The sequence below is a fragment of the Saccoglossus kowalevskii genome, chromosome 3, assembly GCF_978046115.1.
Source record: "Saccoglossus kowalevskii chromosome 3, keSacKowa6.1, whole genome shotgun sequence".
Lineage (NCBI taxonomy): Eukaryota > Metazoa > Hemichordata > Enteropneusta > Harrimaniidae > Saccoglossus > Saccoglossus kowalevskii.
Genome location: NC_140643.1, coordinates 22,721,595 through 22,739,104, shown reverse-complemented (window position 1 = coordinate 22,739,104; position 17,510 = coordinate 22,721,595). Strand labels below are relative to the sequence as shown.

Genomic DNA, 17,510 nt, shown 5'->3' with positions numbered 1-17,510 from the left:
TTACTCCAATGGATTTTCTGAAACAAAACCCAAATTACATAATGTACTGTAAAATTATTTATTTTAGCTGGGATTAATTTTCGCTGAAAATACTTTTTGGGTGTTTTTCATAGAATTAATTTTCATCGATCCTTGACTAGTTGAATGTAATATATAGAAAACAAGGTTTATTCAATGGATTTCCTTTTCACTAAATCATCAAAAATTGAAAAAATATTTTAAAGCACGTAAATTAATGAAATAAAAAGAAAATTAAGTTACTTACCCTCTTCTGCTGTTTCAGTTGGCGTAGGGTATGGTCCAACTATGCTACCTCTGGCACAACATTCTGTGAATGCTCCATCACAGGGTTCACCAAAGCTGACAATACGATCACACGTAGCAAACGGCATTTCATCTTTAGCCATGATTCCTAGACGACAACAATGACAGCATTCCTGCAATTGGTGGATGCAGAATTGTTCATTACATGTCTTCACTTTACTCTACTCTAAAATACATTATTTTCACTTGGAATTAATTTTTACTATTTTCGCTGAAGGAATGATTCAGTGAAAACAAGCCATGCATGGCACAGTCGGAGTCCCCATTAGTTATCAAATTTAAGATATATAGTTTTGTTTATGGTAATATAGCTGAAATACAAGTCATTGAAAATGATACAGTCCCCGTTAAATTTTTGAAAGTTCTCTTTGTGCTCGTCAGGGGTTGTCGTGAGCGTGTCCTTGAAACTTGAGTTCCAAGTGGCGTATACAACAGATTGTTTATTTACATCAAAACATGTGTTCCGTGTAGTAGTAATATGGCCAAAAATAAAAACAGCCGTTATTCGGCCATCTTTGATCTGATCATGAAACACATTGATATGTATGATGTATGTGCCAAATATGAATGAAAATGGTACATAAATTGTGGAATTATAGTAGTAAGGCCAAAAAGTCAGATGGCTGTCAATCGACCATCCTTGTCCAGATTTTAAAACCAATTGTTATGGACATGCATCCTAACATGTATAAAGTACATGTATGTGCCAAATTTGAATGAAAACTGACAGAGCATGTCCAAGATACCGCATAAAAAAACAACAAGATGCCTGCCAGTCGACCATCTTTGATCCAATTGTGAAATAAATCGTCATGGACATGTATCCAAACATGTATAATATATGTACCAAGTTTGAATGAAAACTGACAAAGCATGTCCAAAATACAACATTTTCAAAAAACAAGATGGCTGCCAGTCGGCCATTTTGAATCAAATCGCTAAACCACTGCATGTGCATATGTCCCACATAAAGTACTAGGCACATGCAAAGAATGAACAGAATCGGTCCAAGGGATTCTGAGATATGACAGACGCACAGACGGACGGAGACCGAATTATAAGTCCCCGTTTTCGGACTTTGTCCGAACCGGGACTAATAACCATGTCAGGAATATGATTATGATAATTGTTTTACATTAAAATGATTGACATTTGTATCTGATCGTCAAACGAGTACTTGTCCATATTGAGAGATATTGCTCTGGAACAGCATTAAAAAAAACAAAATCAGCCATTTTAAATACATGTATATATCTATAACATGATGTATAATGAATATAAAAAATTTTAACATAACCAGTCAAAGCAAGTCAGAATATTGCTCTAGAAGCCCGTTCATTAAAACAAAATGGCCACCAGTCAGCCATTTTGAATCCACTCTGAAAAATAAAATGACGTGCATCAGGAACCAGAAACGTCTAATGTATGTTATAAGTTTGAACAAAATCCATCCAGAAATGCTTGATATTTGATGATTTTTTAGCACAAAAATGGCCATTCAGATTCTATTGTTTCTGGTGTCAGAAGTACCGGTATAATAAATCTGTATGGTAAAATTTTCTGCACTTTCTATTTGCAAAACATATTTTATTCACCTGTTTCAAAGGAAGTAAAAGAAACAAATCAACAACATGCTATAGTAAACAAAATTAAAACATGTGTAAACTTTGAGTGCATGCAACCAGTGAATGTATATGGCTAGAAAACTCAGTCACAGTCACTATCAGGCAAAAGTAAACAATTCACCATTTTGAAATAGCATTTTACTGATGTATGTTATTGTATGTGTAAATTTTGAATTGAACTGGTCCCGGAATGGCCAAAATGCTGCATTTTTTTTAAGTTCAAAATTAAAATCTTAATTTAAACCACGAAACAAATGCAATCCCATGTACAAATACATCATGTCTATCTATAGAGTACCACAACTACATATGTACAAAGTTTCATTTAAAATTTGTTTGAAAAAAAGCCATAAAGCTTGTTGATATAAGTAAACACAAAGTGTGAGTCGCATCAAAATATGTATGTATCAAATCTGGCAATGCATAACCAAGATTTGGTTTCAGAATTATTGAAATGATTGATTTTAATGCATTTTTATCTTTAAAATAGTCACCGTTTAACCATCTTGAATTGGATGATGAAACGAATACTTGATGTACCGGTATGAATTGATTAATGCAGGTAAGTGCGGATGAATGCATGAGTACCTGTCAGACTTTAGTGGATTCTGATAGATAGACACATAACATGTATATCTTAAACTGTACATGTATGTCCTTATTTGAACTTCTTAAACACTGCTAGCGTGTAACCACAATTTTAATATTGGGTACCAACATAATAAGCTCAGTAATGGCTCTCCAAAACTCAAACCTACTGAATCAACTCAGAATTGGGCATCCCCCACCCACTGAATAATTCCAGTATATTGTGCACCCTAACCCACTGAATAAACAATACTCAGCACCCTTAGGGACGACGTCAAAAGATCGATGTTGGATAAAAAACTTATTTCCTTTAGTTTGGGGGTGGGGGGTTTTGACCTCAAAAAGTTCCCATCCTACAAAAACGATTTTATTTTTTAATGAAGTCAAAAAAATGTTGGAGTATTTGTAGTTCGTTTTTTTCTATCCAATCATGGACAGAAATAACCAAAAAAGGAAAAAAAACAGAAAAATGATTTGGTTCGAGTGTAAATCTGTGCGTCAAATGAGGTGCATTTGTAAAATCTTTTTACACCCACCCAACAACCAACTGCTATGCCATACTACTGTCCGATTATCAATTTGTATTTAATGGTGAATATAGTCTGACGCCATTACCAATATTTATCAATTAAGTTTCAGTGGGGGTAGGGGGGTTTGGAAAAAAACTAAAGGAATTAATTTTTTTATCCAACATTGATCTTTTGATGTCGTCCCTTACACAATGACATTATGTCAACACAGTATATATTGTGCACCCTAACCTGAATAAAATCTATTGAGCACCCCTAACCCATTAAATAAACAATACCCAGCACCTTTACGCAGCGTGTCAACACAGTATAGTGGTATATTGGACACCCCTAACCTACTGAATAATCCAAGTACATTGTATTGTGAATGCATGACCAATATACTGACCTGAAAATCTTCACCTCCAATAACTGTGTTCTGCTTCTGACATTGCCCTCCCTCCCTGGCTATCAGGATACCCTCAGTACATTGATATGTTTGTAATTCTTGCACACAGCACACTTCCAGTACTCTACTGCAGCTATCGTGATCAGGAAGAGAAATGCTATCTGGCAGAATATATCCCGTACATGTATTCTGTTCCTGTGCGATGTCAATGCCCAAGTTGCAGCATTCATGTTTAACATCAATCATTATACCTGTAGAAGAAACAAAACAGTGTCAGTACTCTTATTTTACTCCAGTTTCTGGATAATAGCAGGACGGAAATTTCGTCCACATAGGTTTTGTTCCCGCCATTAAATGTATATATATTTAGATTTAACTCCTAATTCTAGTTATTCAGTTTTAACTTGTATGTTAAGATTTAATTATATTTATTAATAACTCGTACATTACAAGTACAGTGTGTATTTCTATTTATTTACTAATAACTCATACATTGTAAAAGGACAGCAACATTCACAAGTATTTAGTTTAAAATTGTACATTGCAAGTACAGCGTTAAAAGTAAATGTATATATAAAAACTCAAGAGCTCAGTTGATAAGGTAAAAAACATGTGTTTGGTCAAAACTTCTATAGTCAAAATACTGTGGTGGAAATGGTGGCCAAAACTTTGTAACTCTTATCAAGAATACTTCCGGCCACTGGTAGCATAGTGGTTGTTGTATCAGATTCATGATTGGTAGACCAGAGTTCAAATCTTACTTTAGGCTGAACCACAGTCCCTGGGATAGAGGGACTGTGGTTGAACATAAGGCTCAAACCCCACCCAATCCCACCCTGGGCAAGTTGTCACAGCCTCAACGGGAAGGCTGATTCCACAGGTCTAAATTCCTTCACTAATGGGGGATAGTGTTCGACCAGGCCAGCCATTTGATTGAGTGATGGCAGCATAGCCCGGTTATGTAGTCCAAAATATGAATATGGTTTCTCTGTGGCAAAAATGCATTATGTACGGCTGGCACTCACACTTGCAATTTGCACATAATTACCATTTTATTCTGACCTTGACTCATTGAAATCATCATAACTAATGGAAATATGAAATCACTTCTCAATATTTGAGAATTTGTTTTGAATCTAAATGGCAACACCTAAATAATGATCATCCCAATTCTGTGATTTTCTTCATGACAGACTCTACATTTTTTGAGATTTGAATGTGAAGATTTGAATAAAACAATTTAGCAAGTTACTTCATATTTAAAACGATCAAATTAATGTCCACTTCCAGTCAGTTTTAAAAGCCTTCATGAAAAGTCATGAGCAGAATTATGGTGGTATAGGTATCCAGATTCAGAGTGCTAACTGACTGTCTGCTAATGTGCCAAGACTGCATGTATACACTGTAAATATAACAAGTCTGCTTATAAACAGATAAAATAGATAACATATATCAGTAGTTTATTTACAATCACAGTTTTGATTGACAAGAGTTTATTCACAAATGACATTTCTTTTCTGACTAATTTTTCAGCGGAAATTTTGAAACGTGCAAATATAATTATAGATTTGGTATATAATCACTACTATGATATTCATAGTTGTAAATAACAGAAAAACGGATGAGTTTTTGATCTACTGACAGTATGCAGGTTTTCTGTATTTTGTATCAGAAGCGTTGATTGTATGCTGATTTAAGATATTATGATTGCCTTTGTTCTAGGATAATTATACAGTATAGTCATTATATACTGTAAAATGACTAATTTTCACTGGGTTTAAATTTCGCTGATTTTCCATTTTAGGCATATTCAGTGGGTTTTAAATTCACGGTTTTATCATTTAGATAATGTGTTCAATGCTAAATTTTACATATTCACTGGGTTTTAATTTAGCACATTTTCCAGTCAGCGAAATAAGCAAAATTAAAACCCAGTGAATAATTAACCCCTTTACAGTACACTATACCTGCATAACCCAAACAACCCCGCCCCCTACCTCCATTGAAACATTTCGTCAGAAATTACACAAGATAGTATAAAGACAAAATAAACTTTTTGAGCAATTATGGTATGGTTTCAACCATAGACCTTGGAAAAGTTTCTAAGGTCTATGTTTCAACTTACTCCTGTCCACACCCACTCCCATCCACCCAAAATTGTATTTATAGTAGCCACAATAAACCAAATGACTTTGCCAACTTGTTTATAAATTCGCAATACATAAGTTTTATCTAAGATTAAAGGTCTCTGTATCTATATGCTTAAGACCTGTCTATTTAGATAACGGCTCAAATTGACCTGTCTATTTAGATAACGGCTCAAATCAGTTACTAGGTCAATGCATAGACCATAGAAAACAACGACTACGCAATATATTATATGTTCTTTTCTTCTTTCATTACCAAATATATGCAAGAAGTGAATTGCGATTGGAATAAATAACATAAATCAGCTGTAATTGATTAAAAAATATCTGAAAATTTAAATCCTAAACTAAAAGTCAACTGGTGTTATATTTTGTTATACGTGCGCAGTACTATTAATTAAATGAACAGAGCAGGACAAATACAAATGTTCAATGTGTAACTAATACATTTCAATTCGCTGCATTCTGAAGGAAATGTAACCATGAACTATGTGCTACCAGCATTGCCAAGTGCACTATGATAAAGATACGATGATTATTCCACAAGAAAAACTTCAAGTTATGTTGGAGTTATTGACAAGGTCTACGATTAACATAACTGGTATTGTATGGACTCAAGAATAGCGACTACAAGTTCATTCGGCCACGTACCTTGTACCATGAATTGGGTGTTGCACAACAGGCAGAGAAGAACCCAACGAAGACATCTCCGATCCATGTTTACTATCATCTGAGGTAGAGCATACAATAGACAGGAAGACCAAATTCTGTGCTAAGATTCCACCACTTCCTATAATGCAATCAGGCAGATAAGGGAACATTTCCTGGGATGTACCATTGTTAATGTGGGGAGAGTTTGGGTTCAAACATGATGGGTGGTTGATTTAAATGTGATAAAAGGTTCCAGATTCTATAGTGAAGCCATGTTGATATTGGTATTTAAAAATTAGACAATGGAAAAAAAACAATTATAAACAATTTCATGTTTTTTTTTTACTTACAGTATTTACTTGTGCCATGTTTACTTAAAAACATTTTCTTTCATAACTGTGCTGTGACCATCTGTTTATTATCTTCATGATTTAATCAAATGTATGGTGGTCTTTCTGTTTATATCTTCCAATTACACTAATCTTACAGCAGACCTTAAAATTTCGCGGAGATAGGAATTTCGGGTTCACTCCTTGTTTACGCAAATTTATATCTCAAAATTTTTCATCAAAATCGCAAGTCTAAGTAGAACTCAAAGTCAGAAAATAAATCAATGATATTGACACTCTCTAATGTTTTCATAGATTGATTTTTTTTTATTTCTTAATAAGGGGATATATAGCATGTTTCTATCTAAAGACTTGTATCTTAAATTCCAGGACATAGTAAGTTCTTTAATTTCAATGTAGAAAGTTCATCATGGAGAGAAAAATTAGCTGAAATCTAACTTAAACATTTCACATAAGACACCACATTATTGTTTATTGGTTACACTACTGGTAATTGTATTCTCAGGAACAGAGCGGAACAGGAAGTCAAAATTAGCGTTAGTGTGGGCGAAAACTTTCTGGTCAAATTGTTTTTTGAAAAAAATAGGGCAGTGGTAAAATATTAGCAGAGGCACACATTTTGCAAGTTTCATCAAATCGTCAACAGAGGGCGCTGTGCAGTGGCAAAATAAGTGAAAAAGATCGGACAGAAACATAATTAAACTTCATAGAACGTTTTATGTATTCTATTGGCTCTGCATGAGCTGCTGTGGAACACTGATCAAAGAACCGGTGAAAACAGTCAAGAGAACAGCACAAACTCAACTATGAGACAATCCTGAACAACAAAATGTTGCACATGCAGCTCAACAACAGTTTTTAGTTTGTATTGAGTTACTAGTACAAAAGCATACAAAGTCTGACCCTGACACAAGCACTAAAAATACACATACATACACTTGTGTAGTGTTTGAACTATGCATGCGATTCTGATATCAAAAAATTTCAAGAAGACCGGCATCATATCTCTGGATACATTGTTTATTTAATCTAATAACCAACAGGAGGCACAATTACAGTGAGTTCAAAGTCGTAAAACTCTACAAAATATTAATATCGCCAATTTGATTTAAAAAATCCTAGTAGAAAAAAAATCTAGAAAAATATGAGAACAATAATTTAACAGTTTTCAGTCAATTAGATAAAAAGCACATTCATGAATCATTTGTAACGGAAAATTAATCATATCAAGTCTGATAACTAACAATGATAACATTTTTTTTTAAATAATCAACTCCCAATGAATTATAGAGGAATGTTGCAGATCTTTGTTGTAACCATCACAATGAAATATACGATGAAATGTCAATATCTTTGCAATTTAATTCCAGTTTTAAAACAATAAGCTTCTGTTGTACGATAGATTGGAATATGAACAAGCAAACAGTTCATTGACCTTTGAAAATTGGATGTTCGCTAACATTTATGGTTATATAAGAGTTTGGACGAACTACAACTATTAAATAGACGCTGATTACACCAATGTAATGAGTTAAAACAGACGCACACAAAAACAAAACATTTATTCATTATAAAAATTTGTTAAATGCTGATATTTTTCACGGGTTGTTAAGATTTCATCGCCCTGTCTTCGTCGGACTGCCTGGGCCGGAAGATCGTGTAGGATCAGGATACTGGGTGAGGTCCAGTGTTAACGTCTTGCTGATAACACAATCACCTTGCTGCGAAAGTCGAAAAATAGCAATATAAGTACATTGAACAGGAGAGATGCAAACTTGCTCACAAGTCTTCTTGTTTTTAGAAAAATACAAAAATGTGGAAATGTGAAAAACAATTCCCCAAAAACGTAAAAAACTCAAAACAATACAAAAATTTCGAAAAAACAAATGATTGCATCTATTGCATGCACACTCACAGACACCAGTGATGAAACTAGTATCTATATTCCTATAAAGACCATAACTAAATTAAGCCAATCAAAAATCATAATATGCAAATGTTAATTGGCTTGAAGAAAACTTTGTTATAACTTTTCGCATACACTGCTACTATCCAGGACCATGATTATCAACAATGAGAACATTACTCAGTTCTAGACAGGCGTACAACAGTGTCAGAGTGTTTGACCTAAGACTTTCGGTTTGATCCTGTGAGCACCACATTCCACAAACAAGGCCACGAGACATGTTCAGTTTATGGATACTCAAACTCAGACTTCGCAAGGAATATAAGTATTATGTTTGTGGGTGTCAGCAGTGTTCTCCCCCATTTCACTAATACTGTACAAAGTATTTTCATTCAAACACAACTTGCAAGTATCTATGCCATCAAGGTACATGGCAATACAGGGCAACAAACAGTACACCACACCTCAGGAGCCTGTTATATAATTCATCCCTAGCATACAAACTGTCAAACATTGAACACTTCAATACACACTCACTGAATCAATGTGATACAAAAGTATAAGCAGTTTATGGGAAAGTGCATGAACAGTATGAAACTAGCCCACATCATTAATCAACATCCTGAAAAAAAACACTGCAGAATATACACAGTATAAAACTATTCATCACCACAACGGTGAGCACATCACTGTAAACCATCAAAGCAATGACCCAGACTGAAAATTCACACACTCCAAATTTTAATTTCCTTTAAAAAGCAAATGACTATGTTATCTCACCTCGGGGTAGATACCAATGAGAGCATCAGCTCTAGTGTAGAATTCTTCTTTCAGTGAAATGACGATACACTGGAAATGACCGTCTGACTGTTCTTTTATGTAACTTGCTACTTTGCCAATATTAGTGTTATCTAAAGCCGCATCAATCTCATCCAAGACAAAGAACGGTGCTGGTTGGTAACTAGAAAGTCGAATTAAGAGAGTTAATTACAAAATTTGTGCAAGGTGTTGACACTTTAGTGTATTTTCCAAGATTCTCATTTAAGGTAGAAGCCAAGTCATGATTTTGGACAAAATTGGTCATAAATCGCATGACAATGTTCATTAGTTTATTATGTACAAACATGAAGCTAATGTCCCATGGTATAATGAAATAGCATTATTTTGTGTGTAACAGTTACGATTTTTAAGAAACGTGTCCTAATATTTCTTGAAAATTGCTATTTTTAGAACAATTCCATAGAACACAATGTTAAGAAAAATTGCATTTTTTGACACTTTTTAAAACCCAGATTTTTTAAATAATTCAGAATGACAAAAAGTACTCCATCATTAACAAAATATAATTTTTTCAGCCTATGTCACCAGGCTAGATTTTGAGATATTACATAATATCTCTGCCATAGGAACCTGTGGTAAAAGTGTTATAATAGTGTCAAAATGGCAACTTTCCACTAAAATACAACCATCAATTTCTCGAAAAAAGGCTGGTGAACTTTTTTTACGTCAATATCCTTATATTGCCTTGGAGTACAATTTATTGCAAAATGAATAAATACTGGGTTTTTTAATTTATGAGTAGGCTTCTACCTTAAGTTGTCATTCTCACTATGGCTAAACATGCATTTTTACAGTAGTCACAAATCATTTCCCGGGAAGACACTCAATCACACAGAAATGCCCAGAAGCAAACGCTGAACATAAGTGTGATATATGACCAGAAAAATTCATATAAGGCACCAGATACCACAAAATACACATTCAGTGGCAATCAAGGGTGCAAATTTGGCTTGAAACTAACGTGGCAGTGAGACGTAACACAGTAGGAATGCAATTTATGTAACAACATGACATTGATTTGTGAATAGTATTATGCTTTTGATTTTGCTACTACAGATGATACTTCACTATTCCAGTAATGAACGTCAACCGAACTGTGTACATACGTACCTATGTATAGCGAACAGCAAAGCTAAAGCAGCTACGGTCTTCTCGCCACCAGATAAATTGTCCATTGGTCGGAATCTTTTACCTGGAGCTACACAGTTATAGTTGATACCATCTAAATATGGTTCTTCTGGGTTTTCAGGACCAAGAAATGCTTGTGCACTTTGATTTCTCGATAGTGCCTGGAAAGAAATAAAAACCATGATATCTACTACTGCAACTGCAACATTTCAAATTCTTAGAGAACGTTCACGTTGTGATGAGTCAGTGATTTTCACAGGTATCACTGAGAGGAGAGTCATTGATTTTCGCAGACATCATTGAGAAGTCATTGATTTTCACAGGCGTCATTGAGGAGTCATTGATTTCCACAAACATCATTGAGAAGAGTCATTGATTTTCACAGGCGTCATTGAGGAGTCATTGATTTCCACAAACATCATTGAGAAGAGTCATTGATTGTCACAGGAGTCATTGAGACATAGTCGATGGTTTTCACAGCAGTCATTGAGAGGAGAGTCAGTTATTTACACTGAAATTTCGTCTTTATAAACTCATCAAATAATATATATTGATTACGACAGAAATATTACGGTTTACAGTTCTGGAATTCTTGGAGAGTTACTTCCTAAAAACTTGAATTTTAGTGTTTGTTTGTGTAGTAGTGGACTCAATGTGACATTATTCAACATTAATTATTGACACAATACTGGTGTAATTTGACACTGACTACAAGTTGGGATATGACAGTAGTTTACTACACAGCTTTGCTACAGTAAAAGCCTGTATTTATAATGGTTCTTTATTTTATCCATATCTGACAAACTTAATACATACCTTATAAATGTCATCAATTCTGACAGACACATGTTCAAAACAATTATTAAACCTGTCAAATCTTTCTTTTCGGACAATTTCAAATTGCTGTTTGGACTTTTTCGCCCTCCTTCTAGCATGTTCAAACTCTTCAGCAGTTGACTGGAATCGTTCCCTCACACCGTCTAACCTACAAAGATAAAGTGTTAAGTCACAGTAGATAAAGAATATTCGTCATCATAAAAAGTTAATGACAGCAATGATAATGAATACTTTATTATTCTTGTATGTTTTAATCTTCATTCTTATTATGGTGCAAGAAAAAACAAATTTGGAGAAAAAATTAACAAATTGGAGGCCATACAAATTTTACTCCATCTATGCTTTTCAAGTAGCAAATGTAGTAAATGGACATTTCCAAAATTTACTAAAAATTACATTATGATGTAAATGAAGAAATGTTTCTTGTTTTCTGTTCTCAATTATTACATTTACTAACACTTAGATGAAATCCGAGAAGAAACCAGTCCATGTGTTACAGGCAGATGTGAAATGTGTGAGCAGTGACGCCTGGTAATTGCCAAAAATGGAGAATTGGAGATATCATGAAATGAACAAATCTGACAGAGGTCCACCCAAGGTACCTACATTACAAAAACAATTTACTTGGTAGTTTTCAAGAATAGAATGATTGACAACTAATACTATTAAGAGCAATGTTATAAATTACTAAATTTAAGCAACTGACAAGACAAACTTACTTTTCTGTGGCCTTCATGTTTGGTGCCGATATTCTCTGTATTGTTGCTTGCATGTTACTGACTTCTACATTTAATTTATCGTTCATTTCTTTCACTTCCTCATGCGTATCACACTAAAAAGCAGATAATAATCAATACCGATATTATTCAGTGACAAATACAACATCATGTGGGCCAAGAGAAATGCTAAATGCTCAATGAGACTACAATACTATAGTTGCTGGGTATTGTTATGAACAATGTAAGAGTATTGCTTGCTGCAAGCAAATACCTACAGTAGGGAACTATTGGAGAAGCACTTATGAAGTAGAGTACCAGCTACTACAAATCACAGGATGTATACTTACATCTTTCAGTTCCTCTCTGATATGTCTGTAATTTATAATAATATTAGCCTCTTTGGCATAAATAGTTTTAGCACCCTGGCTGCTCATGCTGTCCATTCCTGTTATAGATCCACTTTCATTTGCTTCAACCTGACTTGAAGACTGCAGAAAAACAGACAAATTACTATTCATGAATTCAAAATATGATAAAAATGTGTTGAGAAGCTTCCAAATTTTGGATCTCTTGATGTTGGAATATAGGTGTGCAGCGATAACCATATTATTTGCTAACAGAGAAATTTCAACCATTCTAGTAATGTTTTAATCACTATTTATACACAAGATGACACAAGTTTCATTATAATTAATTTTCCAACAGACACTGACTCAAAGAATGCCATGGCACATATGAGAAAATCACTCACGGGTCAGTGACAAGGACGTCTAAACACCCTGTGCCATAGGCTGTGGACATAAGGTTTTATTAGTGCCAGGCTGATGTTTTATAGTCATATTTTGTTTACAAACATACAGAATTACTTACTCTAGTGGGAAAAAGATTTTATCTTGACATGAAGTATATATTTACCTCTCCTTCTTGCGTAATGTCATCCATAGTGCCACGCTTCATTGGCAGCCTAATATCATCCATTTTACAGGCTTTGAGTAGACTGTGTCTATCAGCTCTTTTCTGTTCTAGCTTTGTCTCCGTGGCAGTTATCTGTTTCTGTATGGCTAGAATTTAACATTAAATACTTTAAGTCTTTATTGCCATGAATCACAATTATTCAAATACAAAATGCGGCAAAGCAATGAACATTTTGCTATAATTTTGGAAACAGACTTGATTTACCTTTGATGAATAAAAATATTTCAAGAAAATAGTACACTGTGAAAGTTGACAATCAATTTAATGATTTTATCGACATGCCAAATGTATTACACATTCCTTAACAACTCTTGTTCAGAATCTGCTAGTTTTTGTATGGAAATCTTTATTTGAAATCTTTTTTCAGTCTATTTCAAACTGATTGTGAAAAATAATATTGAACTTACCAGTAATATCTTTCTGGCAGCTATTAACCTTTTTCCTTATCTCTTCAATTTCACCGTTTTTGTCATCAATTTCTGATTTTTTTGTTGTCTTGGAAAACTTCAATTTGGTCACAGTTTCGGAATCGTGATCAATCACCTATGACAACGAAACAAAATATGGGTATAAGAAACAAAATAAAGGCATGCATTTGGTTATCTCTGTGTTTTGATAGAATTTAATTAATATCTTACTCGAGATATTTACATATTAGGCGTTCGCAAATTGTTGAAGTTTGCCAAAAGACAAAACGAAAGTAGATTATGTCATGCACATGTTTTAAATATACTGATGTATTTCATCAGATGTCACTATACCTATTTAGTGTTTGCATAAATACACAGACTGAAAATTAACATCAATTTCTTTAAGTTTGAAAATTAAAAATTGTTGTTCATATCGCCTAAAAGAAATGACCCCTTTCCACATATCAACTCCAGGTTTTACAAAGTCATCATCAGTCCTTTCTATAAAGACATCCATTGGATTCATATTTTTTTATGTGACTTGCAAAATCATGAAAGTTAGACTCATGCAAAAATGAAACACTTTGCACAAGAATAAATTATAATGTCTGTAATTTATGCAAGATACAACTGACTGTTTCTTGGGTTGAAATGACAAATAATTCTTTAGTTTAGATGTATAATAAATGGTTACCGATACACACCTTCATCTGTTTGGTTTCTTCATCTTTTAACTTCTTTAACTCTTTCTCATCATGCTCAATATTTTTAGACCATTTCTTGACGTTAGCTTTTAAATAGAACAGATTGGCAACAAATAAGAACATCTTTTTAAAAAGCAGCTTAGAGGGCAACTAATTCAGAAACAAAGGAAGAAAGTATAATTTATAATCCTAACTTGAATCATAAGATAAAATTAGAGAATTAAAGATATCATCATGAAATGAAACAAGCAGCCTCTCGGCTGAGATAGCTCCACTGTTAGCAATGCATGTTTCAATTAAAGAACTGAACAAATCTGAGAGAGGTCTATCTGAGGTAACTACATGTATAACATTAAAGGAATCAGACTTGCGTTTTTTTTTTATAAGGAGAATTCGAAAATATCACATTTTACCAAAAATATTCATCAAAATTAGAGAATTTAAAATATCATCACGAAATGAACAAATCTAAGAGAGGTCTGCCCACTGCACATATACAATAAGTATCAAAGTAATAAGAAATGTAGTTTTCAAGAAGAAGTCGAAAAAAATTAAAAATTTACACAGACAACTACTGACTATCACTCATATGATAAGGTCTGCTCGACAAAGTTGACAGCGAAGCTAAAAAATTAAGCAAGGTCTACCCAAGAATCAAAGCAATCAGACTTGTAGATATAGAGAAGTCAAAAAGTCAAAGACTTGACATGGACGATGATGGACAATTACTCATACAAGCATAAGCCTCGCTTGACAAAGTCGACAGCGTAGCTAAAAAAAAGTAATGTGCTTGGAATAGCACAAATCTTTTAGATGGTAAAAAAAAAACATGCAAAAGTAATCTCTTGATTATCCCTCCCACCCCCACAAAAGTCTGCAAGGGGAAAAATAAATGAAAACAAACGATATTACACAAAACAGTCCAATTTATGAGCAGAGTTAAACAGCTTTGACACCCCCACCTTAAAACAGCAACTCAAAGATTCTATTTGTTAAATGCATATTTGAACAAGTCAATGAAAATGTCACAGTCCCCGTTAAATTTTTGAAAATTTTCTTTGTGCTCGTCATATTAAAGCGGGGGATTGTCGCGAGTGTGTCCTTGAAACTTGAGTTCCAAGTGGCGTATACAACAGATTGTTTATTTACATCAAAACACGTGTTCCGTGTAGTAGTAATATGGCCAAAAATAAAAACAGCCGTTATTTAGCCATCTTTGACCTGATTATGAAACACACTGATATGTATGATGTATGTGCCAAATACGAATGAAAATGGTACATAAATTGTGGAAATATAGTAGTAAGGCCAAAAAGTCAGATTGCTGTCAATCGGCCACCCTTGACCAGATTTTGAAACAAATTGTTATGGACATGCATCCTAACATGTATAAAGTACATGTATGTGCCAAATTCAAATGAAAACTGACAAAGCACATCCAAGATACGGCATAAAAAAACAAAAAAACAAGATGCCTGCCAGTCGACCATCTTTGATCTAATTGCGAAATAAATCGTCATGGACATGTATCTTAACATGTATAATCTATGTACCAAGTTTGAATGACAACTGACAAAGCATGTCCAAAATACAACATTTTTATAAAACAAGATGGCTGCCAGTCGGCCATTTTGAATTGAATCGCTAAGCCACTGCATGTGCATATGTCCCACATAAGGTACTAGGCACATGCAAAGAATGAACAGAATCGGTGCACAGGATTCTGAAATATCACTCTGAAATATGACTGACACACAGACGGACGGACAGACTCAGGAACTCACGGACGGTAGGGGACATGTATTCTAACATGTATGATCTATGTACTAAATTTGAATGAAAACTGACAAAGCATGTCCAAAATACAACATTTTCAGAAAACAAGATGGCTGCCAGTAGGCCATTTTGAATCGAATCGCTAAACCACTGCATGTGCATAAGTCCCACATAAAGTACTAGGCACATGCAAAGAATGAACGGAATTGGTCCAAGGTATTGTGAGATATGACTTCGGACAGACAGACGGAGACCGAATAATAAGTCCCCGTTTTCGGACTTTGTCTGAACGGGGACTAATTAAAAAATCTACAATAAAGTGTTATTATAACATGGTAAGTCAGAATCCAGCAATCCGATAGGCTGAAGCAAGATCTCAAAACTAAAAGACCTGTGATCTTGTCCCGGTTATGCTTATAACCTCTAGTTTCAATGAATTCAATCAGTCAGGCGATTACCAAATTTGTGGGGAGATTCCCTGTGTGCTGCATGGAAGCTGGCCAATAAACATCTAGGTTCTGGTGACAATTCATGCGATGTTTGAATACATTTGCATGGCTGATAAGATTTCTGTCGCACTCTAGAAAGTGCAGAAATTCTGGACACACCAACAAGTGAGCACAGCTTGTTAATAATAGCATCATACACCAACCTACCATCTGTATCCCTGGAACGTTCATACTCCAGCTGATTAGCTAAACGTGATTTCTGATTTTCAAACTCTAGTCTCTTCTTGGCTCTTTCTTGCTGCACACGCAGCTCTTTTTCTTCATACTGTCTTATATTCTTCACTCCGATAGCCCGACAGAAATCAGAGAAAACCTAGAGCAGAAAACAGATATTCATTTATCTAACCAGTATCTATCAGACTGAAAATCTATTACACATTCATAATATAATTTCATGTCAACAAGGTTTGGAAAAATTACAGACTAAGAAAAAAGGGACAGCACAACTCATGAATATTGAGAAAAAATACATCAGTTGCCCCAAAACAGGTGATGCACATGAATGATGATGAATGAATGAAATGAATACAATATTCAACAAAAACTAATACATATTACATGGTCTTTACTCAAAACTGCTCTAAACAAGCAGCCTATCGGCTAAGATAGCTCCGCTGTTAGCAATGCACATTTCAATTAAAGAACTGAAGATATCATTAGAAAATGAACAATATGAATAGTATCAAAGCAATCGGACTTACAGTTTTTAACAAGAAGTCGAAAATATCACTTTTTACCAAAAATTACAAAAATATTCACCAAAATAAATAGGGAATTGAAGATATCATCACAAAACAAACAAATCTGAGAGAGGTCCACATGTAGTACCTATATATGTAATATCAAAGCAATCGGACTTACAGTTTTCAACAAGAAGTTGAAAATATCACTTTTTACCAAAAATGACAAAAATATTCACCAAAATTAGAGAACTGAAGATATCATCACAAAATGAACAAATCTGAGAAAGGTCTACATGTAGTATCTATATATGTAATATCAAAGCAATTGAACTACTGTGGAATAACTTTATTTTCGCTGGAATTAATTTTCGCTGAAAAGGCTTTTAGGGCGTTTTGTATGGAATTTATTTTCACTGATTT

The 17,510-nt window shown here is 34.2% G+C and overlaps 2 protein-coding genes across 2 annotated transcripts in view; both read right to left on the bottom strand.

Annotated features, from left to right (window-relative positions):
- On the bottom strand, nucleotides 1–6,392 carry LOC146747566 (fibulin-1-like). The gene is made up of 4 exons (XM_085497364.1): nucleotides 6,254–6,392; nucleotides 3,456–3,706; nucleotides 266–437; nucleotides 1–17 (listed from the first exon to the last, which is right to left on the bottom strand). Exons 1-4 carry the CDS (start codon nucleotides 6,330–6,332, stop codon nucleotides 1–3), a joined length of 519 nt encoding a protein of 172 aa, XP_085353490.1. The 5' UTR covers nucleotides 6,333–6,392.
- Nucleotides 6,393–7,602: 1,210 nt separating this feature from the next.
- Nucleotides 7,603–17,510, bottom strand: part of LOC100374527 (structural maintenance of chromosomes protein 1A-like) — a 29,186-nt gene continuing 19,278 nt past the window's right edge. Inside the window, exons 16-25 of the mRNA XM_085496907.1 lie at nucleotides 16,555–16,720; nucleotides 14,123–14,208; nucleotides 13,416–13,551; nucleotides 12,949–13,094; nucleotides 12,381–12,521; nucleotides 12,034–12,146; nucleotides 11,294–11,462; nucleotides 10,460–10,638; nucleotides 9,290–9,470; nucleotides 7,603–8,324 (exon numbers count right to left, since the gene is read on the bottom strand). Coding sequence (XP_085353033.1) covers nucleotides 8,220–8,324; nucleotides 9,290–9,470; nucleotides 10,460–10,638; nucleotides 11,294–11,462; nucleotides 12,034–12,146; nucleotides 12,381–12,521; nucleotides 12,949–13,094; nucleotides 13,416–13,551; nucleotides 14,123–14,208; nucleotides 16,555–16,720 — 1,422 coding nt within the window. The 3' untranslated portion in view covers nucleotides 7,603–8,219. The remainder of the gene's footprint in view (nucleotides 8,325–9,289; nucleotides 9,471–10,459; nucleotides 10,639–11,293; nucleotides 11,463–12,033; nucleotides 12,147–12,380; nucleotides 12,522–12,948; nucleotides 13,095–13,415; nucleotides 13,552–14,122; nucleotides 14,209–16,554; nucleotides 16,721–17,510) is intronic.